Source organism: Dendrobates tinctorius, unplaced genomic scaffold (assembly GCF_039654945.1).
Source record: "Dendrobates tinctorius isolate UK_male_01 unplaced genomic scaffold, ASM3965494v1 ptg000206l, whole genome shotgun sequence".
NCBI lineage: Eukaryota > Metazoa > Chordata > Amphibia > Anura > Dendrobatidae > Dendrobates > Dendrobates tinctorius.
Genome location: NW_027361873.1, coordinates 2,174,037 through 2,200,813, shown reverse-complemented (window position 1 = coordinate 2,200,813; position 26,777 = coordinate 2,174,037). Strand labels below are relative to the sequence as shown.

General features: G+C 44.5%; 1 protein-coding gene across 1 annotated transcript in view; it reads right to left on the bottom strand.

The window, feature by feature from the left end:
• NIPSNAP1 (nipsnap homolog 1) overlaps positions 1-26,777 on the bottom strand; it is a 76,537-nt gene that overhangs the window by 24,286 nt on the left and 25,474 nt on the right. The window contains exons 7-8 of the mRNA XM_073554079.1: positions 21,828-21,859; positions 19,853-19,947 (exon numbers count right to left, since the gene is read on the bottom strand). Of these exons, the coding sequence (XP_073410180.1) occupies positions 19,853-19,947; positions 21,828-21,859 (127 nt within the window). The remainder of the gene's footprint in view (positions 1-19,852; positions 19,948-21,827; positions 21,860-26,777) is intronic.

Here is a 26,777-nt window from a genome sequence, read left to right as displayed (position 1 = left end):
TCCAGGAAGGATGGGAAATCTTGAAAAATGAAATTCTCAAAGCACAATTGTTAACAATTCCAAAAAGAGGGAAGAATAGGAAGCATTTAAGGAAGCCAGGATGGATGAACACAGAACTTAAGCACATGCTAAAAAGGAAGAAAAAAAATGTTTATAAAATGGAAAGAGGGAGGCATATCTAAAGAAGAATATAATGCTGTCTGCAGAACCTGCAGGGCACAAATCAGATTATCTAAAGCTGACAATGAATTGAGGCTTGCAAGAGATGTCAAAAGCAATAATAAAGGATTTTGGGGATATGTCAAAAGTAAAAGAAAAGTCAAAGATGCTATAGGATTTTTACAGGATGAAAATGATGAAATGGTAAGACAGGATGTTGAGAAGGCCGAACTTTTAAATTCCTATTTTGCATCTGTTTTCTCTCAGAAAGGAAATGTGACATCAACTGTTCTTCACTGTCCTATTAAGGGAATAGAAGAATCCAGGATATCTATAAACAGAAAGATAGTGAAGAAACACTTAGCTAACCTAAATGAATTCAAGTCTCCAGGTCCAGATGAATTACACCCCAGAGTACTGAAGGAGATAGCAGAAGAAATTTTTGAACCCCTCTCCATAATATTTGAAAATTCTTGGAGAACAGGAGAAGTCCCAGAAGACAGGAGAAGAGCAAATGTTGTTCCTATCTTCAAAAAGGGGAAGAAGGTGGACCCAGGCAACTATAGGCCGGTGAGTCTGACTTCTATACCAGGAAAGATCTTTGAACAAATTATTAAACAACATGTATGTCAGTACCTGGATAAGAATGAAGTGATTAAACAGTCAGCATGGGTTTGTAACTAATAAGTCATGTCAGACTAACTTAATTTCCTTCTATGATGGAATCACTGATTGGGTGGATCAAGGAAATGCTGTAGATATAGTATATCTTGACTTCAGCAAAGCATTTGACAAAGTATCTCATACAATCCTTATTGAAAAAATGACTAAGTATGGAATGGACAAGGCAACTGTTAGGTGGATTCATAACTGGCTTAGTGATCGGACCCAAAGAGTGGTCGTAAATGGCTGCACATCCAGTTGGAAGAATGTCTCAAGTGGGGTACCACAGGGCTCTGTCCTGGGCCCTTTATTGTTCAACATCTTTATCAATGATTTAGATGAAGGAATTGAGGGTAAACTGATTAAATTTGCTGATGACACAAAGCTAGGAGGGATAGCTAATACTAGAGAAGAGAGAGAGAGGATTCAAAAAGATATAAATAAACTGGAGAAGTGGGCAGCAACTAACAGAATGGTTTTTAACAGGGAAAAATGCAAAGTACTACATCTGGGCAATAAAAATGAAAAAAGCATATACAGAATGGGAGGAATAGGCCTAAGCATCAGCACATGTGAAAAAGACTTGGGTATACTAATAGATCACAAACTGAATATGAGTCAACAGTGTGATGCAGCAGCAAAAAAAGCAAATGCAATTCTAGGATGTATTAACAGAAGCATACAGTCTAGATCACGTGAAGTCATTATTTCCCTCTACTCCTCTTTGGTCAGACCTCATCTGGAATATTGTGTCCAGTTTTGGGCACCACATTTTAAAAAAGACATCAACAAACTGGAGCAAGTTCAGAAAAGAGCAACCAGAATGGTGACCGGTCTGCAAACCCTGTCTTATGAGGAAAGGTTGCAGGATTTGGGATTGTTTAGTTTGCAAAAGAGAAGACTGAGAGGAGACTTAATAGCTGTCTACAAATATCTCAAGGGCTGTCACATTGTAGAAGGATCATCTTTATTCTCATTTGCACAAGGAAAGACTAGAAGCAATGGGATGAAACTGAATGGGAGGAGACACAGATTAGATATTAGAAAAAACTTTTTGACAGTTAGAGTGATCAATGAGTGGAACAAGCTGCCACGAGAAGTGGTGAGTTCTCCTTCAATGGATGTCTTCAAACAGAGGCTGGACAGACATCTGACTGGGATGATTTAGTGAATCCTGCTTTGAGCAGGGGGTTGGACCAGATGGCCCAGGAGGTCCCTTCCAACTCTACGATTCTATGATTCTATGAAACTGCGGGGGGGGGGGGGGGGGAGCTAAGTTAGGTGCCAGGGATAGTCAGCGTCTAGCCTACCGAGGATCAGAAGCGATGTGTCCCCCAGGCGAGGTCCGGAGAGAAGGAGGAAGATCGGCAATCCAGGAAGAAACGCTGGCGGTGGGCGGGGCTAAGCCACCGCACGGCGCGATTGGCTGAGACCCCAGAGGGGAGGGGGACGGCCAAAGACAGTGACAGGGCTGAAGTGAAAGCAGCCCTGAGATAGGCTGAAAAAGCACGCGGGGAGAGCGCGCGCAGGGAGAGGGAGGAACTTTTGAAAATGAAAGTGAAAGTGCTCCCTCACTTTCACTAGCGACGGCGCGCCCGGGCTTGAAAGCGCTCCCTCCCTGTAGCTGATGAGGACCCCCCCCCCGCGACAAGAGGGACGCGCGCCTGTCAGAGCGCTGGTTCAAGGGGCGGGAAATTCAAAAGGAGGAGAGGTACTCTGCTGTCCTAGACTGGCATGTGAGCGCAGGGCTGCAGGGAACATTCAGAAAAACATACCTGATGTCCCTGAAGAGGCTGACCACAGGGGCCCGCGATAGAACGCAGGTCGCTGGGAGAGGTGATCCTCAGTACCCGCACCGCCATATGGTGCAGAAGACGGCTCCAATCCCCGTGTCAGGGGAAACGTCACCGCTGGCGACCGCCGTCTTCCTCTCAGCCCTGTCCTGGGAGAGGGGTGAGGAGGGGAATCGGCTAGGACCGTCCATCCATGGCCCCTAGTACCCGAGGGTGATAGGGGAAGGTCCTGCCTGCGGGCCTGAGAGTTGCGATGTGGGCGATACCACATTGCTCGCTCAGCCGCATTAATAGGAAAAGCAGGATGAATTTACATCCCGTTTCCTGAGCTGTATGTGAAAAAGAAAGGGGAAATCATTAAAAAAACACAACAAAAACCTCAAAAGAAAAGGATTAAATGCGGATCTGGGGAGATCCCGGTCCACCTCCTACAGACACTAAGCACAAACTGAGGTGCTTGGTGCCTGTCGGTGGGTGTACACTGCCGGGGAGGAGCTAAGTTTCTTGTTTTGCATAGTGTCAGCCTCCTAGCAGCAGCAGCATACACCCATGGTCATCTGTGTCCCCCAATAAGGCGATAAAGAAAGTTGTTTTACAATTTATCCTGAGTAGACCGATACCCTATATGTGGGGGTAAAACACTGCTTGGGCGCATGGCAGAGATGGAAGGGAAGGAGCACCATTTGACTTTTTCAACGCAGAATTGGCTGGAATTGAGATCAGACGCCATGTTGCGTTTGGAGAGCACCTGATGTGCCCAAACAGTGGAAACCCCCCAATTCTAACTCCAACCTTAACCCCAACACACCCCTAACCGGAAAATGGAAATAAAAACATTTTTTTATTTTATTATTTTTCCCTAACTAAGGGGGTGATAACGGGGGGTTTGATTTACTATTTATGGCGGGTTTTTGTGTTTGGCAGCTGTCATACGCTAAAAGACGCTTTTTATTGTAAAAATAGTTTATGCATCACCACATTTTGAGAGCTCTAATTTTTCCATATTTTGACCCACCGAGTCATGTGAGGTCGTATTTTTTTGCGGGACGCGTTAACGTTTTTTATAGGTACCATTTTCGGGCACGTGACATTTTTTGATCGCTTTTTATTCCGATTTTTGGGACGCAGAATGAACAAAAACCAACATTTCAAGAATTTCTTTTGGGGGGTGCGTTTACACCGTTCCGCGTGCAGTAAAATTGATAAGGCGGTTTTATTCTTCTGGTCAGTACGATTACAGCGATGCCTCATTTGTCCTTTTTTATGTTTTGGCGCTTTTATGCAATGAAAACAATTTTATATAAAAAAATTATTTTTGCATCTCTTTATTCTGCGAGCTATAACTTTTAATTTTTCGCTGATGATGCTGTATGGGGGCTCGTTTTTTGCGTGACAAGATGACGTTTTCAGCGGTACTATGGTTATTTATATCCATCTTTTTGATCGCTCGTTATTGCACGTTTTGTTCGGTGGTATGATAATAAAGCATTATTTTTTGCTTTGTTTTTTATTTTTATTTTTTAAGAGGTTCGCTAAAGGGGTTAACTAATGGGACAGTTTTCTAGGGCGGGTCGTTAAGGATGCAGCGTTACCAAATGTGTACTTTTATTGTTTGCTTTTGTTTTTTTATTTCCAAAAAATGAATTAGGGAATATGGTTTTTTTATTTAGCGATTTTTTATAAATTATTTTTACACTTTTTTAAACTTTATTATACTGTCCCAGGGGGGACATCACTGTCATGTGACAGATCGCTTATCTGTCACATCACAGATGGCTGTGACAGATCAGCGATCTGACACAGGCATTGAAGCAGGCTTCCTCATGCCTGCGCTCTGCAGGCAGTGAGGAAGCCGGCTCCCTGCAGGCCCCGCCGCCATATTAGATCCGGGGACCTGCAGGGAAGGAGGCCCCCGAAGCAGCGCAGCACATGGCGCTGTTCCAGGGGGCTCAGGGAAGCACGGAGGGAGCCCCCTCCCTGCCGATGCTTCCCTAAACCTCGGTACACTGTGATCGTGTTTGATCGCAGTGTGCCAGGGGTTAACGTGTCGGGGGCAGTCCGTGACCGCCCCTGACTCATAGTGCCAGGTGTCAGCTGGGATAAGCAGCTGACACCCGGCCGTGATCAGTGGCGCTCACCCCGTGAGCACCGCTGATCGCTATGACGCACTATCCCGTCCTTGGAAATTAAGTCCCAGGGCACATGGACGGAATAGTACGTCATATGCAGAAAGGGGTTAAAATCTTGACATTTTCACACTGGCCACTTTTTTTTTGTAAGATGAATGTCCTGTTGCTCCAGGAAAACACAATTATTGGTTGCTTACCGTAAAATCTGTTTCTCGGAGCCTTCATTGGGGGACACAGGAACCATGGGTGTATGCTGCTGCCACTAGGAGGCTGACACTATGCAAATAAAAAAGTTTGCTTCTCCCCCGCAGTATACACCCTACTGACTGGGGCTCAATTAATCAGTTAGTGAGAAAGCACTAGGAAAAGCAATAGAATAGAGAACAAACAGGCAACTCAACTAGAACTATATCACACAGAACAAAGTACGGAAGTTGAAACATGGGAGGGTGCTGTGTCCCCCAATGAAGGCTCCGAGAAACAGATTTTACGGTAAGCAACCAAAAATCCTGTTTTCTCTATCGCTTCATTGGGGGACACAGGAACCATGGGACATCCTAAAGCAGTCCCTGGGGTGGGAAACAAACTTCCATTAGGTCAGCGGACTCACCACCGCCGCCTGCAAGATCCTTCATCCTAGGCTGGCATCCGCCGAAGCGTAGGTGTGGACCTTGTAAAATTTCGCAAACGTGTGAACGGAGGACCAGGTTCCAGCCTTACAAAGCTGCAGCGCAGAAGCCCTGTGGTGCACCGCCCAGGATGCGCCCACTGCCCGGGTGGAGTGAGCCTTAATCCCAGAAGGGGGCACTCTGTTCTTGATCCGGTAAGCCTCTAAGATTGCCAATTTAATCCAGACAGGTTCTGGTAGTGGGAGACTCAATTATTAGGGGAACAGATAGGGATCGTCGAACGGTGTGCTGCCTACCTGGCGCTCGAGTCCAACACATTGCTGATAGGGTTGACAGATTACTGGGAGGGGCTGGTGAGTATCCAGCGGTCATGGTGCACATTGGCACAAATGACAAAGTTAGAGGTAGGTGGAAAGTCCTTAAAGATGATTTCAAGGAATTAGGCTGTAAGCTTAAAGCAAGGACCTCCAAGGTGGTATTTTCGGAAATACTTCCTGTACCACGTGCCACGCCAGAGAGGCAACGGGAGATCAATAAGTGGCTCAGGAATTGGTATAGGAAGGAGGAGTTTGGGTTCCTGCAGAACTGGGCCGACTTCTCAGTTGGCTACAGGTTCTACGCTAGGGACGGGCTGCACCTCAATGGGGAGGGTGCAGCTGTGCTGGGGGAGAAAATGGCTAGAAGGTTGGAGGAGTGTTTAAACTAGGGACGGGGGAGGGGGGGCGGGTATTCCTTTTATAGGAGCGGAAGACAGTGCAGATAGAGACCTGGGCACAAATAATGACATTGGGGGTGGTGGTGACATGGGGGGTGGGGTTAGAACAGTTAATAATTTAAGAAAGAATAGAGGTACAGAGAGATACATAAAGTGCATGTATACTAATGCCAGAAGCCTCGCCAACAAAATGGAGGAATTGGAGTTAATGTTGTTGGAACATAATTATGACATGGTGGGGATATCTGAGACATGGCTGGACGAGATCCATGACTGGGTGGTTAATTTACAGGGCTATAGTTGTTCAGAAATGACCGTACAAATAAGCGAGGGGGAGGCGTGTGTTTATATGTAAAATCATCCGTAAAACCCATCCTTCGTGATAATATATATGAATCTAATGAAAATGTAGAGTCCCTGTGGGTAGAGATAAGGGGAGGGGGGAAAAATAATAAATTACTGATAGGGGTTTGTTATAAGTCTCCAAAAATAATGGAAGCAACAGAGAATATCCTCATAAAGCAAATAGATGAAGCTGCGACTCATGGAGAAGTCATTATTATGGGGCATTTCAACTACCCTGAAATACAATGGGGAACCGAAACCTGCAGTTCCAGCAAAGGTAATAGGTTTTTGACAACTATGAGAGACAATTACCTTTCACAACTGGTTCAGGACCCAACAAGAGGGGGGGCACTGCTAGAACTAATATTAACCAACAGGCCAGACTGCATATCAAATGTAAGGGATGAGGGTCACTTGGGTAACAGTGATCACAAATTAATAAGTTTTCATGTGTCCTTTAATAAGATATGTAGTAGAGGGGTTACAAGGACACTAAACTTGAGGAAGGCACATTTCCAACGGATGAGAGATGATCTTTGTGCAATTAACTGGGACGATATCCTGAGACATAAAAATACACAAAGAAAATGGGAGACGTTTATTAGCATCCTGAATGGGACCTGTGCACAATATATACCGTATGGGAATAAACATGCTAGAAATAGGAGGAAACCACTATGGCTAAATAGAGCTGTAAGGGGTGCAATAAGAGATAAAAATAAAGCATTTAGAGAATTAAAGCAAGTAGGTAGTGATGAGGCATTAAATAAATACAGATAATTAAATTCTGTAAAAAGCAAATCAAAACAGCAAAGATTGAGACAGAGAGACTCATTGCCTGAGAAAGTAAAAATAATCCCAAAATATTCTTTAACTACATAAATAGTAAGAAACTAAAAAATGATAGTGTTGGTCCCCTTAATAGTCTGGGTGAAATAGTGGATCAGGAAAAAGCCAATATGCTAAATGACTTTTTTTCAACAGTATTTACACAAGAAAATCCCATGACGGATAACATGATCAGGGATAAAAATTCTCCATTAAATGTCACCTGCTTAACCCAGCAGGAAGTCGGCGGCGTCTAAAAATCACTAAAATTGACAAATCCCCGGGCCCGGATGGGATACACCCCCCGAGTACTGCAGGAATTAAGCACAGTCATAGATAGACCATTATTTTTAATCTTTAAAGATTCCATAATAACAGGGTCTGTACCACAGTACTGGCGTATAGCAAATGTGGTGCCAATATTCAAAAAGGGGACAAAAACTGAACTTGGAAATTATAGGCCAATAAGTTTAACCTCAACTGTAGGTGAAATCCTGGAGGGTTTTCTAAGATACTATACTGGAGTATCTGGAGAAGAATAACCTTATGACCGAATATCAACATGGGTTTACAAGGGACCGTTCCTGTCAGACTAATCTGATAAGCTTTTATGAAGAGGTAAGTTCCGGACTGGACCAAGGGAATGCAGTGGATGTGGTGTACATGGACTTTTCAAAAGCTTTTGATACGGTGCCACACAAAAGGTTGATACATAAAATGAGAACAATGGGGATAGGGGAAAATATGTGTACAGTGGGGCAAAAAAGTATTTAGTCAGTCAGCAATAGTGCAAGTTCCACCACTTAAAAAGATGAGAGGCGTCTGTAATTTACATCATAGGTAGACCTCAACTATGGGAGACAAACTGAGAAAAAAAAAAAAAATCCAGAAAATCACATTGTCTGTTTTTTTTTCATTTTATTTGCATATTATGGTGGAAAATAAGTATTTGGTCAGAAACAAAATTTCATCTCAATACTTTGTGATATATCCTTTGTTGGCAATGACAGAGGTCAAACGTTTTCTGTAAGTCTTCACAAGGTTGCCACACACTGTTGGTATGTTGGCCCATTCCTCCATGCAGATCTCCTCTAGAGCAGTGATGTTTTTGGCTTTTCGCTTGGCAACACGGACTTTCAACTCCCTCCAAAGGTTTTCTATAGGGTTGAGATCTGGAGACTGGCTAGGCCACTCCAGGACCTTGAAATGCTTCTTACGAAGCCACTCCTTCGTTGCCCTGGCGGTGTGCTTTGGATCATTGTCATGTTGAAAGACCCAGCCACGTTTCATCTTCAATGCCCTTGCTGATGGAAGGAGGTTTGCACTCAAAATCTCACGATACATGGCCCCATTCATTCTTTCATGTACCCGGATCAGTCGTCTTGGCCCCTTTACAGAGAAACAGCCCCAAAGCATGATGTTTCCACCACCATGCTTTACAGTAGGTATTGTGTTTGATGGATGCAACTCAGTATTCTTTTTCCTCCAAACACGACAAGTTGTGTTTCTACCAAACAGTTCCAGTTTGGTTTCATCAGACCATAGGACATTCTCCCAAAACTCCTCTGGATCATCCAAATGCTCTCTAGCAAACTTCAGACGGGCCCGGACATGTACAGGCTTAAGCAGTGGGACACGTCTGGCACTGCAGGATCTGAGTCCATGGTGGCGTAGTGTGTTACTTATGGTAGGCCTTGTTACATTGGTCCCAGCTCTCTGCAGTTCATTCACTAGGTCCCCCCGCGTGGTTCTGGGATTTTTGCTCACCGTTCTTGTGATCATTCTGACCCCACGGGGTGGGATTTTGCGTGGAGAACCAGATCGAGGGAGATTATCAGTGGTCTTGTATGTCTTCCATTTTCTAATTATTGCTCCCACAGTTGATTTCTTCACTCCAAGCTGGTTGGCTATTGCAGATTCAGTCTTCCCAGCCTGGTGCAGGGCTAAAATTTTGTTTCTGGTGTCCTTTGACAGCTCTTTGGTCTTCACCATAGTGGAGTTTGGAGTCAGACTGTTTGAGGGTGTGCACAGGTGTCTTTTTATACTGATAACAAGTTTAAACAAGTGCCATTACTACAGGTAATGAGTGGAGGAAAGAGGAGACTCTTAAAGAAGAAGTTACAGGTCTGTGAGAGCCAGAAATCTTGATTGCTTGTTTCTGACCAAATACTTATTTTCCACCATAATATGCAAATAAAATGAAAAAAAACCAGACAATGTGATTTTCTGGATTTTTTTTTCTCAGTTTGTCTCCCATAGTTGAGGTCTACCTATGATATAAATTACAGACGCCTCTCATCTTTTTAAGTGGTGGAACTTGCACTATTGCTGACTGACTAAATACTTTTTTGCCCCACTGTAGGTGGGTTAAGAGCTGGCTCAGGGATAGGAAACAAAGGGTGGTTATTAATGGAGCACACTCGGACTGGGTCAAGGTTAGCAGTGGGGTACCATAGGGGTCAGTTTTGGGGCCGCTTCTTTTTAACATTTATTAATGACCTTGTAGGGGGCATAGAGAGAAGAATTTCAATATTTGCAGATGACACTAAACTCTGCAGGGTAATCAATACTGAGGAGGGCAATTTTATATTACAGATGGATTTATGTAAACTAGAAGCTTGGGCTGATAAATGGCAAATGAGCTTTAATGGGGATAAATGTAAGGTCATGCACTTGGGTAGAACGAACAAGATGTATAATTATGTGCTTAATTGTAAAACACTGGGCAAAACAGTCCCTGAAAAAGACCTGGGTGTATGGGTGGACGACAAACTCACATTTAGTGGCTAGTGTCAGGCAGCTGCTGCAAAGGCAAATAAAATAATGGGATGCATTAAAAGAGGCATAGATGCTCATGAGGAGAACATAATTTTACCTCTATATAAATCACTAGTGCGACCACACTTAGAATACTGTGTACAGTTCTGGTCTCCGGTGTATAAGAAAGACATAGCTGAACTGGAGCGGGTGCAGAGAAGAGCGACCAAGGTTATTAGGGAACTAGGGGGTCTGCAATATCAAGACAGGTTATTACACTTGGGGTTATTTAGTTTGGAGAATCGAAGGCTTAGGGGTGATCTTATTACAATGTATAAATATATGCGGGGACAATACCAAGACCTTTCTAATGATCTTTTTACTCTTAGACCTGTGACGGGGACAAGGGGGCATCCTCTACGTCTGGAGGAAAGAAGGTTTGAGCATACTCACAGACGCGGATTCTTTACTGTAAGCAGTGAGAATATGGATCTCTCTGCCATATGATGTTGTAATGAGTGATTCCCTACTAAAATTTAAAAAGGGACGGGATGCCTTTCTTGAAAAGTATAATATTACAGGGTATACACACACTAGTTTCCTTAATATTGCATTGATCCAGGGAGCTAGTCTGATTGCCGTATGTGGAGTCGGGAAGGAATTTTTTTCCCAATGTGAAGCTTACTGTTTGCCACATGGGGTTTTTTTTGCCTTCCTCTGGATCAACATGTTAGGGCAAGTTAGGATAGGATATGGGTTGAACTAGATGGACTTAAAGTCTCCCTTCAACCTTAATAACTATGTTACTATGTAATCCAGCGAGCAATAGTCGCCTTGGAGGCCGGGCAAGCCTTTTCGTGCACCATCTGGTATGATGAAAAGGGAGTCTGTCTTCCGGAACGCATCAGTTCTAGCCAAAAAGACAGTCGTCGCCCTGACCAGGTCTAGTCTGTTCAAGGAGCGTTCCCGGGGATGAACTGGAGCCGGGCAGAAAGAAGGTAGAACGATGTCTTCATTCAGGTGGAAAGCAGATACCACCTTGGGGAGGAAGGACGGTGGAGGCAGTAGAACCACTTTACCTTGGTGAATCACCAAAAAAGGAGGAGGTCGACAAGAAAGAACCGCCAACTCTGAGACACGGCGGATGGAAGTAATGGCCACGAGAAAAGCCACTTTCCAAGAGAGAAAGGATAGAGAAACATCCTTGAGAGGCTCAAAGTGGGAACCTTGCAGAGCCTCTAGGATTAGATTGAAATCCCAGGGATCCACTGGAGCCCGATACGGCGGAACTGCATGGGCTGCCGCTTGCAAAAAGGTTTTGACATGCGGCCGAGAGGACAGCGTCTTCTGGAAAAGAATTGAAAGCGCCGAAACTTGACCCTTTAGAGAACTAAGGGCCAGACCAGCATCCAAGCCTACCTGGAAGAATGCTAGAATTGAAGGGAGCAGGAAAGACATCGGCGGAAATGCGATTGGACTTGCACCAATGAAAATAGGCCTTCCATGTTCGATAGTATATTCTGGAAGACGAAGGCTTCCTAGCCCGGATCATTGTGTGAATTACCCGATCTGAAAAACCTGACTTCAGCACCGCGGTCTCAATGGCCACGCCGTCAAATTGAGCGACCGAGAATTGGGGTGATAAATTGGACCCTGAGACAGCAGATCTGGTCTGTCTGGAAGTGTCCAAGGAGCGTCCGCGAGAAGGTTGACTATGTCTGCGAACCAAGATCTTCTGGGCCAATCCGGCGTGATGAGGATGACTGGTAGGTACCCCTTCTGCCTTGATCTTCTTCAACAGCTTGGGGAGAAGAGGAAGAGGAGGGAACAGATAGGGGAGCGCGAACTGTGACCAAGGAATGGTCAGAGCATCTGCGCCCACCCCAAGGGGGTCGCGGGCCCTGGATACGAACCGTGGAACTTTCCTGTTCAGACGGGATGCCATCAGATCCACGTCTGGAGTACCCCATCGAAGGCAAATCTGATGGAAGACTTCCTGATGCAGAGACCATTCCCCTGCCGTGAGGCCCTTGCGGCTGAGAAAATCGGCGGCCTCGTTTTCCACGCCAGGAATGTGTACGGCGTATATCGCTGGGACTGACATTTCTGCCCAATGAACTATCTTGGATACCTCGGCCAACGCCAAGGAACTCTGAGTCCCTCCCTGGTGGTTGACATATGCCACCGCTGTGGCATTGTCCATCTGAATCCGAATTGGCAGACCCTTGAGCAGCTTGTCCCAATGAATCAGGGACAGGAAAATAGCCCGTATCTCTAGGACGTTGATCAGAAGAGTCGCTTCTTGCGTCGACCAACGGCCCTGTACTGTGAGATGGCGAAACACTGCGCCCCAGCCGAGAAGGCTGCCGTCTGTCGTCACCACTTGCCAATGTACCGGAAGGAACGACCGGCCCTGGGTGATGAGAGGAGACGTCAGCCACCAATTGAGGGACAGTTTGACCCGAAATGCAAGTCGAAATGGACGATCCAGGGAGGAGACAGACCTGTTCCACTGTGACAGAATGGCCCGCTGAAGCGGTTTTGAGTGGAATTGGGCAAAGGGAATCGCCTCCGACGTTGCAACCATCCTCCCTAGGACTCTCATGGCTGATCGGAGGGAAGCGAGTCGGGGGCCCTGAAGCAAGCGAACATCCCGAAGAGTTACTCTCTTGTCCTCGGGAAGGAAGACCTTTGCCTGACGGGTGTCAAAAAGTATGCCTAGAAACACAAGGCGTTGTGTTGGAACCAGGCCGGACTTTTTTGTGTTGATGATCCACCTGAATCAGGCGAGAGTGTCGCAGACAATGGTCAGACTTTCGAGAGCCTGGGGCAAGGATGGAGCTTTGATGAGGATGTCGTCGAGGTACGGGAAGAGCACGAGACCTCTGATCCTCAAAATGGCCATCAACTTTGCCATGATTTTTGTAAAAACCCTGGGGGCGGTGGCGAGACCGAACGGCAATGCGACAAACTGGAAGTGATCCTGATGTATCGCGAAACGCAGGAATTTCTGATGACCCAAGAAGATTGGGACATGTAGATAGGTGTCCTGAATGTCTTTGGAGCACAGAAATTCTTGTGCCTCCATGGAAGCGATTACTGAACAAAGGGACTCCATCCTGAAATGTCGCAGACGGACCCTTTTGTTCAGTAATTTTAAATCCAGAATGGGCCGAACCGTGCCGCCTTTTTTCGGCACTACAAACAGGTTTGAATAGAAACCTGTGAAGCGCTCTTTTTCTGGTACGGGAACAATCACTCCCGACCTGAGAAGAGAGGTGATGGCTGTAAAGAAACCCGGAACCAAGGCGGGGTCTTTCGGGGGCCGGGATTCGAAGAATCGATCCCGAGGACAAGAAACAAAATTCTATTTTGTATCCTGAAGATACAACTTCCCTGACCCAAGCGTCTTCCACCGAGGTAAGCCAGACGTCCCTGAAGGCAAGAAGACGGCCGCCCACCTGGGGGCGGATGCGCCGGTGTTTTGATGCCATTCATGCGGAGGAAGATCTTCCAGGTCTGGCCCTGGTAGATCTACCCTGGGAAGGAGATCGCCAGGAAGGAGAGGGCCTAAAGGAGACTCTTTTCCTATCTTGGCACGCTTGAGGCCTCTGCTGGTGAGAAGACTTTTCTGCTGTTGTGAAGCGACGAAAAGGTCGAAACTGACGTTTCGGAGGAGGCAGACAAAGTTTTGACTGGGGAAGAAGGGAGCTTGTGCCCCCGGTGGCGTCCTTAATAACCTGGTCCAGCCTATCGCCGAAGAGACACGATCCCTGAAACGGTAAGCTGGTGAGGGACTTTTTTGACGATAAATCCGCTTGCCAAGCCTTAAGCCAAACTGTGCGCCTAATAGCCACCAAGTTGTTTGATGCCTGAGCTGCGCAAGATGCGGCATCCAGGGAGGCAGAGACCAAATATTCGCCTGCGTGCGAAATTTGGTCGGCGAGGTCCGCCAGCTGCTCTGGCTGGTTTCCAGCCACAATGCATTGGCGGAGGTCCTTAGCCCATTTTGCTATGGCCTTAGAAGCCCAAGTAGAAGCGAAGGCCGGGCTTAGAACAGATGCCGCCGCTTCGAAAGCTGACTTCGCAAAAGATTCTATGACTCTGTCATTAGGGTCTCCTAGAGATGCTCCCCCAGAAATTGGAAGGACCGTGTTGTTAGATAGTCTTGAAACCGGCGTGTGCACAACCGGTGAAGCTGACCAGTTTGCAATGAGTTCCGGCGAGAAAGGATATAACACACCAAGGCGTTTTCCTCTTTGAAAGCGCCTGGTCGGATTTTCTCTCTCTCTGGAAATAATCTTCTGGAACTCCGAATGATGAGCGAAGACCTTGGAAGGTGGTTTAGACCGTCTGAAGGAAACCTCCTGGTCCGCGGGCGAATGTTTGATATTGAAGGACTGGTTAATCGCTGCAAAGAGGCTCTGAACCATATCCCTCATATCAGCGATTTTTATAATATATATATATACACACACACATATATACATACTGTACATACACACGCAACACAGCAGCCTAATTTAAATAGGTCATTTTCTATTGATGGGTTTCCTTCAAGCTTTTGGGAACGCAACCATTTTTTTTTTTAAACTAAGGCTACTTTCACACTTGAGTTAGGAGGCGCAGTGCACGGCCGCCGTGCAGCTCCGCCCCCTGCCTCGCCTCCTCCGGTCAGCTCCTCCTATGGGCGCATGACGCTGCATGCAACCTACGTACCCCATCGTTAGCATTGGGTACGCAGGCCGTGCGCTGGTATGCTTTTGCCGGCGCATGCGCCCTTTTGACGGTGCGCCGAGCGCACCAAAATGCAACACGGTGCGTTTGGCGCACTGTCAAAGGGCGCATGCCCCAGCAAAAGCATAGCAACGCACGGCCTGCGCACCCATTGCTAACGATAGGGTACGCAGGTCGTATGCAGCGTCATGCGCCCATACGAAGAGCTGACCGGAGGGGGCGGAGCTGCACGGCGGCCGTGCACTGCGTCTCCTAACGCAAGTGTGAAAGTAGCCTAAGCAATCTAAACTTGTGACATTAAATGTTGGGGCTTTCAAAATGGCCCCAATTGTTGCCAGATACCATGTAAATTGGTGAGAATATCTATAAAAAAAAAAAAAAAAAAAAAAAAAAAAACACAGAAAACTGTCAAGTGTAGGAAAGTTTTGTTCACCCCAATATTTGTCTTTTTAGGAGGCAGCTAGTACCTTCTCATTGTACTCAGACTCCTACATTCATTTTTAAATAAGGGTTAACTGGGGAATTTCCGGCCGGCCGGTGGGGTGTACACTGCGGAGGAGGAGCTAACTTTTTTTGTGCATAGTGTCAGCCTCCTAGTGGCAGCAGCGTACACCCATGGTCTCTGTGTCCCCCAATGAAGCGATAGAGAAATAAGGGTTACAGTAAACCAAAGTGGAGAGGGTAGTTGGTGAGATTTGTATTTGCAACTGACAGGTAAAAATAAATAAATCTTTTAAACAGCTGCTACAAGCTGACACAGAATTGCATCATTTCTCCAATATACATTAGCATTTTTGGCTTCAACTTCTCCTGTTAGAAGAAAAAAGGCCACTTTTAACTCACTTTTCAAATTTATTGATTAAAAACAGAAAATACGCAAAGGTTTCAGCTTAAGCAAATGTTCCAATGTACCTTTTCAATGGAAAAGGCGTTTTGCGAAGACGGCATAAGTTACTTTTTTCATTTCGCTTATTATGGGGGGAATGGGCAGAGCTAGGCAAATAAAGTGTTTTGTTTGCTTTTCCGCTAAAGTATTGATTCCAACTGACTTCTTATCCCTTGCAGCATAGTATGAACATGGTGCAAGTGCATTTATTGCAAACCATCTACATATGAACAGGATACTAGTGATTGTTACACACAGCCAGAATTTTGCTATTAATCAATGCAGGGGATTTGGAGATTTGTATGAAAAAATAATTAGCTCACACATATAAAGATACATTATAGAATTAAAAGGTCTCTACAGGAATATAAGTAAAATGTAATTATAAATTCCCAAATACTAGAGATGAGCAGATCGCATCACACATCCCTCAGTCCATGTTCCACGTCAATGCTCAATGGTTGTGAACAGGAGCTACAATCTTGCGAGTCTCTCATTGCAGTGTTTGATTCACCAACCTAGTGTGTTGTCATCTGTACGACACTCCTGCATATGAAGTCAGGATGAGCCTGGGATCCCTGAAGGTCAGGAAATTCAAACAGCTCCTGTCTACAGCCAGTAAGGACCAACCTGGAATGTGGGCCAGGGTCAAGCGAAGCAATCCGCTCATCTCTACTAAATACCTTTAATTAGCAAATCACTTGTTTTTGCCTAGGGAGGTAATCACTATAGAGTAAAAATGGTTACTGTCTTGTTACACTCACAGAAACCTGAGTAGACAGGTGCCTATGAGCATGTGCAGTAGGAAGCCCTGCTACTGGAGATACCTATACCATGTACTGTAAAGATATGTCGAGTTCCCCGCATTGTCGTTTCCTTCTGCACAGGCCCCTGGCCTATTCATAGTCAGTTAACAAGACGGTGGCCATTTTAATAGTCAAAAGTGATTACATTCCTAGACAAAAGGAATGTAATCTGCTAATTGAATGGGTCTACTCAAGAAATATTTATGGTATCTCTGGGATCTATACCTGTCTCCATGATGAGTAACCGTCTTCAGCCTTTCCAGCTGAAGCCTGACCAGCAGTGAGTGAAGAGGTGGCCATGTCTGCATCGGCTCTCTCCGTTTATTGCTACATAGCTGATCGCATTTGTAAGACAAGCCCTTTAACCATTTCACCTTCCATAAGGGATTTATATCCTGGAAAGGGTCGAGTGTGAGGAGCATGCTCAGGAGCAGAGCCCGCACTAAACAGGGCAGGTGCTGACTGTTATAAAACGGACATCTGCTAATAAGAGCAAAGTTTTGAGCTAGCTCAGATTGCTGTTGTAAACCCCTTAAATGCCAATCTCTGACCGCAGTATATTATTTATTTATATAGCACCATTACATCCATGGTGCTGTACATGAGAAGGGGTTACAGCAAAATATAAATATCACTTACAGTAAACAAACTAACAATGACAGGGTAAGGAGTGCTTATACAGCCAGGGCATCCATTTGGCTGTCCATTGGGCCCCCCCCCTCTTATGACATGATTGTGGGTGCAATGGAGCTGCCTTGGTAGTCTGCTGAATGCCTCTGTTATGCCATGTTGTTACACATGTGAAGTTTAGACACAGGTTGGGTTTCACAGGAGAAAAATACTTGTCCTGTGGCCTTCATTATTGCAGTAAAATAGAACAAGCAATCAAAAGATTGCAATTTTAAAATGGAACCTGTCACCAGTTTTTGAGCATATGAACAAATGCCACCACCTTTAACTGCTCCTGTGCTGCATTCCACAAACATGTCTGTCAGCTCCTGACTCCCCCTGTATGCACCCAAAAATACCATTTGATATGCTCCCGCACTGTATGTAAATAAGAGTGGTCCGGTAGATGGACGTCTTTGCTGCTGCGTACGTCCCTCCTCCCTGTTCCTAATCGCGTCCTCCTGCTTTGATTGATATGATGCGCCATCCACATAGCAAACCTACAGCTCACGCCTGCACAGCAGCCTCACAGAACCGCGCACTCTGCTCTGCCTTACTGTGAACAGAGCATAAAATAGCAATGTGCAGGCGCATTGCTGTGATTGATGTGAATGGCGAACAGACATCTCGCGCCTGTGCACTCATTCAAATGATATCGCAATGCACTTGCATAGTGCTGTTTAATGCTCTGCTCACAGTAGGGCAGAGCAGAGTGCGCCTGCGCGGTCTTGTGAAGCTACTGCCAAAGCTCTCAGTTCGTTATGTGGATGACACATCACAATCAAAGCATGAAGACGGGATTAGGAGCAGAGAGGAGGGCCGTTAGGCCTGTTTCACACTTCCGTTTTTGTGTCCGCCAAACGGATCCGTTTCCGTTTTTTTAACGGAAACTGATGCAGACGGATCCGTTTTTAAAAAAACGGATCCGTTTTTTTGACGGATCCGCGGTAACCACTAATGTAAGTCTATGGGACAAAAAAACGGATCCTGCAAAAAAATGGCGGATCCGTTTTTTTACGGAAACCAACGGATTTTGACGGATTTGAAAAAACGGAAGTGTGAAACAGGCCTAAGCCGCAGCAAAGAAGACCATCGGACAGGACCACTCTTATTTACATACAGCGCGGGAGCATATCAAATGGTATTATTGGGGGGGGGAGAGAGTCAGGAGCTGATAGACACGTTTGAGAAATGTAGCACAGGAGCAGTTATAAGTGGTGGCATTTGTTCATAAGCTCAAAAACTGGTGACAGGTTTCCTTTAAGTCTCCCAAGCTCTCTAAAATGCATATACACATTATATCGATATAACTGTATGTTACACTTACTCATATAGCACCATTGATTCCACAGCGCTTTACATCATTGCGGTCTCCATTGGGGCTCACAATCTAGATTCCCTATCAGTATGTCTTTAGATTGTGGGAGGAAACCGGAGTACTTGGAGGAAACCCAAGCAAACATGGGGAGAACATACAAACTGCATATATATATATATATATATATAACAAGATCTGCGAAAATTTCAAATGGTTTTACCCATCTTGTAGAAGGGAAAAAAAAAGATAAAAAAATTGACAGTTTTTTCTTTACATACAAGTGAAACATAGCATATACCATTTTGGGGTATATACGGTAAGTATGTGGCTGCCCCACCTGTGAATTGAAACATCCCCCTGGGCGTTTCTGTTCACAATCGTGGGGGGAGCCAGGCACAATTTTTTTTTTTTTTTTTTTTTTTTTTGTTGCTTTAGAATTTCTACTAGTCACCACTCATTCAGTGACGAGCTATGACAGGTAGTCCCAGCTTCAGGGGTGAGAAAACTACTCGGGCAGCAACAGTGAGCAAAGATAGAGCAGTCTGACAATGTACTACTAATGTTGGGCTACTGAGCTGTTTTTACGACTAGGAAAAGTAACTGCTGCAGCCTTGAGCGTAGACAGCAGGGCTGGGGTGGGGACACTTTCCAGCAGTGAGAACAGCTCGGTAGCTGATCATTAGTAGCACAATGTTACACTGACTGACCTGTGCTACCCTGCCACTGTCCACCGCAGTGTTCAGAGCATAGCAGAGAAATCATCATGCTGCTATACGCTTTGTATCTCTCCTGAGAAGCGCTTTGCAGATGCAGCAGTAAAAACTCAGATGTTCCTGCATTACAGACATCTGAATGAGGCTTTACACTGAGCAGAGCTGTGAATCTAATCCCATCATGTGTGATAACATTACATGGTTAAGCATACTCTATCATGTGTGACAGTATATATCTAATGCTATAGAGTAACACAGACCGCTGGGCCATGTATCTAATCCGATCATGTGTGATACAGCGCACCACCAACTAACAAAGTCAATGCTGCAACAATATTTGGTGACACTGTCCATATGTCTATCACTTCGCAGTCACCAACAAACCGTTTCCACACTGTGATCTTTGAAGTCAGGAGGGGGGAGGAGTGATGTCAGACACGTGGGAGAGTATCGAGCCCATATTTACTAAGGGCTCACATTGTGACTGCAGGAATAGACTAGGTTTTCACAGCAAATTTCAGCAGCTGCTACCCCTATTGTTTAAAAGCATCAACACTTTTCACTTTTTTTTTTTAATTGTATAAAATATGAAAAATAAACACTACATTAATACTTTACATTGTTTTTCAATTGTTGAAATGTAAGATAAGACATTGCCTTTAAATGGTGGGCATTAAACATCTGCTCATGGTTTTTAATCCTTACCCCAAAGATGATGCACTACATACAGCTCACCAATCTGAGAAAAGAATCCTCCCACGGCTTCCTGATTCTCCTGGCGATGCTTGATCGCACGGGCCCTTAATGCAATAATGTAATCAGTTATGATCGCCGGATGCAGCAGAATTAGTAAAACAATACAGCAAGTGCTGAGCGCAGCAGTGTTTCCCATGGCTTCCTGACAAGTACAACTTCCTGTTACTATATCAAATATCAGCTGACACAGTTTGCATTTTTTAATAGAGGAAGTATTTTTCTGCATAATCAGCTTGAAAAAAATCTATTTCTATGTTAATCATAATCTGTGCTGGAGCCCCATGGCTTGGAGTTGGTGACTGTAAAAGCTATTGTTTAACCATCCAGTTACATGAGTCTTGGCTGACAAGTCTGAGGCTTGTTCCTGGCGGCTCCTCCTTGCCTTGACCGACACATCTCTCGCTATGTACACATAAGGAAAGGCCTTCCAGTCTGCTGGGGCAGGGCATTGAGAAGCCAGCCACGGAGCGGCCTTGTAGTACTAGTCAACTGAGATGCACGGTGCCCGAGATTCATTAAGGCTGAACTGGCATTGCCTACGTCAATCTGAACCTTGGACGTGCAGGAATAAGAGCCTAATTCATTAAAAAGCACAGGCCATAACATTACTGTCATGCACCTCACCAGAAATGTTACGCCAATCAGGAGTACTTTGCGTGCAGACATTTTGCTGAATCGAGACCACTGTCTCCTGCCAGCTTTTCACAGTATGTATTCCCTAAAACACTGCAGCATTACAGAATAAAGCAGACCTGGCTTCAATCACGCAGCCAGTGACCAATTAATGCTGCCAGTGGTTCAGGCAGCATGAATCTGTAGATATTTTCCCTTTAAGTCAGACAACTCCCTTTAATTTATTCACAACACTAACAAATGATCTTTTCTTGGAACCAAAAGAAAAAAAAAAAAAAGGTCTAAATGCAGCAAAGCTGGAAAACACTTTAGTCAAATTCCATTTAGTATTATTGTGGGAAATTTGTTAAGGCAAAAGTGTTTCCAAGACTGTTGGAAGAGAGATTTGGTTAGAAATTTAGATGTGGTGCTCTCAAAAATCAGCTTCAAAATGGTGCCGTATGCGGGCCATATGCAACGTATGGCCACTCTTAATCATGTCTATCTATATATTATGCATATTGTCATTATCTCCTAAGGCAACCAATTTTTTTCCAGTGTAATATTGAGCGATTGTCTCAAAGATGTTTCAATAATTCTGAAGCATCTTCTCTTTTCTCTCCAAGAGTACACTGACAAGTGGGTGTTCATTGTTTGGGGTGTGCCTCTACAGTCTGACACTGTCCAATTAGTGTTGACAGGCCAGACTATGTCTGGTCACACCAACCACGAAAGGGGGAATATTAACACCCAGTTCTCAATTTATTCACTAATACAGAATGATACGGTTATGTACCCACGTATGCAGAAAATTCCTGACTAAAAACCGGACTCCTTCCCAGGAAAAACGCATTTTTTTCCGGAGCATCCACATTCTCATAGAACATAGTTGGAAATGCGCTTTTTTCCGCAAAAATTAATGAACATGCTGCGGTTTTTTTGCAGAAAAAAACGCATCATGTGCACAAAAATTGCAGAATGCGTTATAATAATGGGATGCTTAATGTATGCATTTCAAGCGTTTTTGCATGGAAAAAATGCGCAAAAAAAAACGCTTACGTGAGCACACAGCCTAAAGGAAAGATGCTCAAGAATAGTTATTCAATGGGGAATATAGGTTTTTATTACAAGTAGTACATCCCATTCTTAGCAACTTATTTTCTAATTAATAGACAAGCCCTTTAAGTTTAAAAATCTGAAAAACATTTTCTGCTAGTCTTCAATGATAAGGTACACACTGAAATCAATCTACAAATAAAGTAAGAAACAAATAGCATTAAATTGCCTGCAGAGTAAAATTATTCCAACTCACCAGTTATTTCCCCATTCAATCATTGTTCCTGGCTGGAACAAAATACATCTCATTAGTATAATCTCAAAATGCCAAGTTCAATCAAAATAGACTATAGTTTAATTTTAGAGCTATAGATAAATATATAGATATACAGTATATATTATAAACACACTGTATATATTAGAGAGTGATAATCTCCATCTATATATAATCATTTAGGCATTAACATGAATATCATTAATGCATCGTACACATTTTCCGCTTGTAGACAGTCACGTGATAAAAATTCTATCCAACAATTAAAAACACATGGATTAAGGTTACTAAAAAATAAAAATCAAATTTCATATTTGTGGCTAAAATTGGGACCCAAACGGACTCTAAACCTTACAATAGGGTTTATCGATATGTAGTTGGCCTAGCAAAAAAAAAAAAAACCACATTATTGAAGTTATACCAAATTATCTTGTTCTGCAAACCGTGACTCTAGTCAGATATAGAGCACCTATCCATTGGATAATTCATCAATATGTTTTGCCTGGATGACCCCTTTATTTGCAAAACACTTAAAACAGTTAATCTGTACATACGAGATAATTATTTGTACAGGGGGAGAATTTTTATCATATAGCCTCTGTATACCAGAACAATAGGTGTGAAACAAAATCATCAGAATGTGATTGAAAAGTAGACTTTCATATTTAAAGCAAGGAGTTTTCAAAAAAAATGTTGCATGAAGAGAGAAAAACTTTTGTTTTCACCTTTATTCCAGAAATGTGCAGAATTTGCAGAAATATTGTAACTGGGTTAATTCCCCCATTTTCTTTCTTTCATAGAGACAACTGATGTGCAAGTGAGTTTAGACTGTATTGCTGGGGAACATCTGTACACACGGATCTCTTGGTATGAAAGGTAGATGGGTTTATAGGGAGTCTGCCGGGTGTTTGCTCTGTCCCTTGTAAAGCATAGAACACGCTCAAGTCACAGTGCTCAGAGCGCTGTCCATAGTCCACTCCTGCACAGCACTTCTATGCACGAGGGAGAGAGCGGACATACTAGGCAGACTCCGCTTCATAAGTACCCCTCATAAGTAAAGTTGGGAGATCCACATAACCATGCAGCATACAGATTCAACGGCACACTTACACATCCCTTTTCTCTATGAAGAAAGTAGTAAAGGGTAATTAACCAGATTTCTACATTACAAAAAAAATACAAAAGGCCATAAAAGATTAGTTTGTTCTCTTTGTTAGAAATTGCAGCCATATTGTACGAAGTTGCACCATATTCATAAGCTTTAGGTTAGGATTGCGATCACAAAGCAACATATGTTGTGCTGCAAACAAGTCGTGCAACAAAAAAAAAATTGTGCAACTTGTGTTACGCAACTATTTTAGCGTTGCGATTTGACAAGAAAAGAAAATTGCAGAAATACTGTAGGCGAATCACAGTCATAATGGTCTTACATTCAAATCTATGAAAGCAAATCACCTGCAACTTCCAACCAAAAATCCAACAGGTTTGGATTTCTCGCTACCCTTCTGAATCATTAAATGTGATGTCGGTGTGCACAACTAACCTTATTGGTACCAGATTTGTGGCCTGTTACCTTATTATTTTATGAAGAATTAGCGTACTTCTCCTACTCAGTTTATAAGGCAGTTGCATAATACCAGCCAACTGCGTACGCATCCTGGCAGGTATCAGTAGATGCAACATCACCAGGGTTGCTCACCTCCAAATACAGAAGTGAGCAAAGCTGGAAAACACCGGTATTACATACCTGGTAATGTGTTTTTTCATGAGACATGACGGCACCACGAGAGAGGGGATCCGCCCCACGAGGACAGGAAACCTTCAAGATAAAAGGGGCGGCTCCTCTCTCCGCATCAGTTGTTTTACAGAGCACGAGAGGAACTCCGCAGGTTAGTGCACACATGAACAATACATATTTTACACTGCTAAATTTCCAACACCAAGGGAGTGTATAATACTAACCAAACACCCAACTAATGACGTGATCAAATAGGGCGGGAATATAAGGGTGCCGTCATGTCTCATGAAAAAACACATTACCAGGTATGTAATACCCGTGTTTTTCCATGGTACATGACGGCACCACGAGAGAGTTACAGAGATTTGTATTCTCTTTTATGGGGGGATCACTGCCTGTAACACTCTTCTCCCAAATGTGAGATCGGAGGTAGCAGATAGGTCTAATCTATAATGTCTGAAAAAGGTAGATGGAGAGGACCAAGTGGCCGCCTTACAGATTTGGTCGATGGAGGGTCCGCTCTCTCCGCCCAGGACGTTGCCATGGCCCTCGTGGAGTGGGCTTTTAGGCCCTCTGGAACAGCCCTGCCTGCACTACTATATGCTAGTATGATGGCCTCTCACCCATCTAGCTATAGTTTGCTTAGAGGCTTTAAGGCCTTTCCTTGCCCCCTGATATGAGACGAATAAGGCCCTCTGTTTCCTCCATGGTTTTGTCACCTCTAAATACCGTAGGATACATCTCCTAACGTCTAAGCAATGTAATCTCTCTTCCTTTTGTTACCGGGTTTAGGACAAAAGGATGGCAAGATTATTTCCTGAGCTCTGTGGAATTTCGACACTACCTTAGGGAGGTATGCTGGATCTAATCTTAACACGACTCTATCGTCCTAACCTGAGTGTATGGTGGGTCTGCTGATAGCGCGTGTAAGTCCCCAACCCTACGTGCCGATGTGAGTGCCACTAACAAGGCTGTTTTTAAAGTTAACACTTTATCTGATGTTGCGGTTATTGGTTCGAATGGACTTTCCGTTAGGGATGATAGAACTAAATTTAGATCCCAGGGAGGAGGTTTAGGAGATGGGACAGAGTCAGCCCTAGTACAGGCCCGGATAAATCTGGCGACCCATCTATCGCTTGCCAGGTCATAGTTGAATAATGCTGCCAGGGCTGAAACGTGTACTTTCAGGGTGCTGACCGCTAAGCCCAAGTCTAAACCTCTTTGTAGAAACTCTAGCACTGCCCTCACAGGTACTTCCCCCTCCTGTATTGGGCCTGAGGTGGACAAAAATTTTCTCCATATTCTCCCGTATATTCTTGTAGTCACTGGCTTTCTGCTACTGATTAGGGTGGTAATCAACCTTGCTGAAAACCCTTTCTTCTCTAACAGTGACCTTTCAAATTCCAGGCTGTCAAATGCAGCCTGGAATTCGGAGGATGATTGAAGGGACCCTGTGTTAGGAGATCGTGGTCCTCTGGGAGCACCCATGGGTCTGTCACTGACATCACTCTCAACCAATAGAACCACGTCCTTTTTGGCCAAAAGGGAGCTATCATGATTACCCTGGCTTGGTCCTCCCTGATCTTTTTCAGGACTAATGGAATAAGGCATATCGGAGGGAAGGCGTACAGGAGACCTGATGTCCATTCTATTCTGAAGGCGTCTACCGCCAGTGGCATGTCTGCTGGCCTTAGGGAGAATTTTTGGCTTTTGAGGCGAAGAGATCTATTATGGGTTTTCCCCACCTCTGTACAATTTGTTGAAAAATGGACTCTTTTAGGCACCATTCGCCTTGCTTTAAGTGGTTCCTGCTCAGAAAGTCCGCCTTCAGGTTGTCCGCGCCTCGGATATGCAGGGCCGATAATGAGAGAAACTGATGTTCCGCCAAAGTCAGGATTCTCCCTGCTATTTCCATTAACGACCGAGAACGGGTGCCCCCCTGATGGTTCACGTATGCGACTGCTGTACAATTGTCCGATAGGACTTTCACATGATGTCCTCTCAGGTGTGTAAGTAATCCTTCCAGCGCTCTTTCGATGGCTAGTAGCCCCCACTCGTTTGAGGATAGATCTTTTTCCTCCTGAGCCCAAGGATCTTGGAGCCATAGGGTGTCTAGATGGGCTCCCCAGCCCCAGGGACTGGCATCTGTCGTGACTACTCTGGAGGCTGCATATGTCCAGGGTACTCCCCTCGGAGAGGACTCTATCTGTAACCACCATTTTAGTGACTGGAGTACAGGATCCGGGATGGTGAGCTTCTGTTCTAACTGCCCTTGAAGCGCCAGATCGTTTTCTAACACGTACCACTGGAGCTCCCTTGTGTGAAATTGAGCCCATTTTACTGCTGGTATGCAGGTGGTTAGGGACCCAAACACTGACATGGCTTTCCTCAGAGTCATTGTTGGCTTTCCTAATGTTGTTCTGATTAGGTTTTTGATTTTTTCTTCCTTCTCCTCTGGGAGGCGACACTCCTGTATTACCGAGTCTATTGTTAGGCCCAAAAAATTCTGGACCATCGTTGGCTTCAACCTGGATTTTTTGAAGTTCAGTTGCCAACCCAGAGTCTGAAGAGTCTCTATCACTACCTTGACTTGTTCCTGACAGTGAGCGAAATCTTTCCCCACTATCAAGAAGTCGTCCAGATATGGTATTACTAGAGCATCTTTTTCTCTGAGATGTGCCGTGACCTCCGCAAATAATTTCGTGAAGACCCGGGGGGCTGTTGCTACCCCAAAGGGCAGAGCCTTGTACTGAAAGTGATGCCACTGAGATTTTATCTGGACTGCCACCCTGAGATATTTGCGGTCTTGCTGCCGGATCGGGACATGATAGTAAGCATCCTTGAGATCCAGGACCGACATGTAACACCGAGGGAAGAGGAGTTTCACTGTAGACCTTATTGTCTCCATCTTGAATGATGGGACTACCAGATACTTGTTGAGGCCTTTTAGATTTACAATTGTCCTCCAGGAATCGTCTGGTTTTTTTTTTTATCAGAAATAGGGGGGAGTAAAAGCCTTCCTTCTTTTCTTTTTCTGGAACTTCTTCCAGTACGAGTTTTCGTACCAGCGATAATACCTCCTCCTCCAAACTCTTTTGCCTTTCTTGAGATGATTGTATCGGAGTTTGAATGATTTTTTGCGGTGGCCAGTGGTGGAATTTTAACTCCAGACCTGACCCTACTATCTGTCGGAT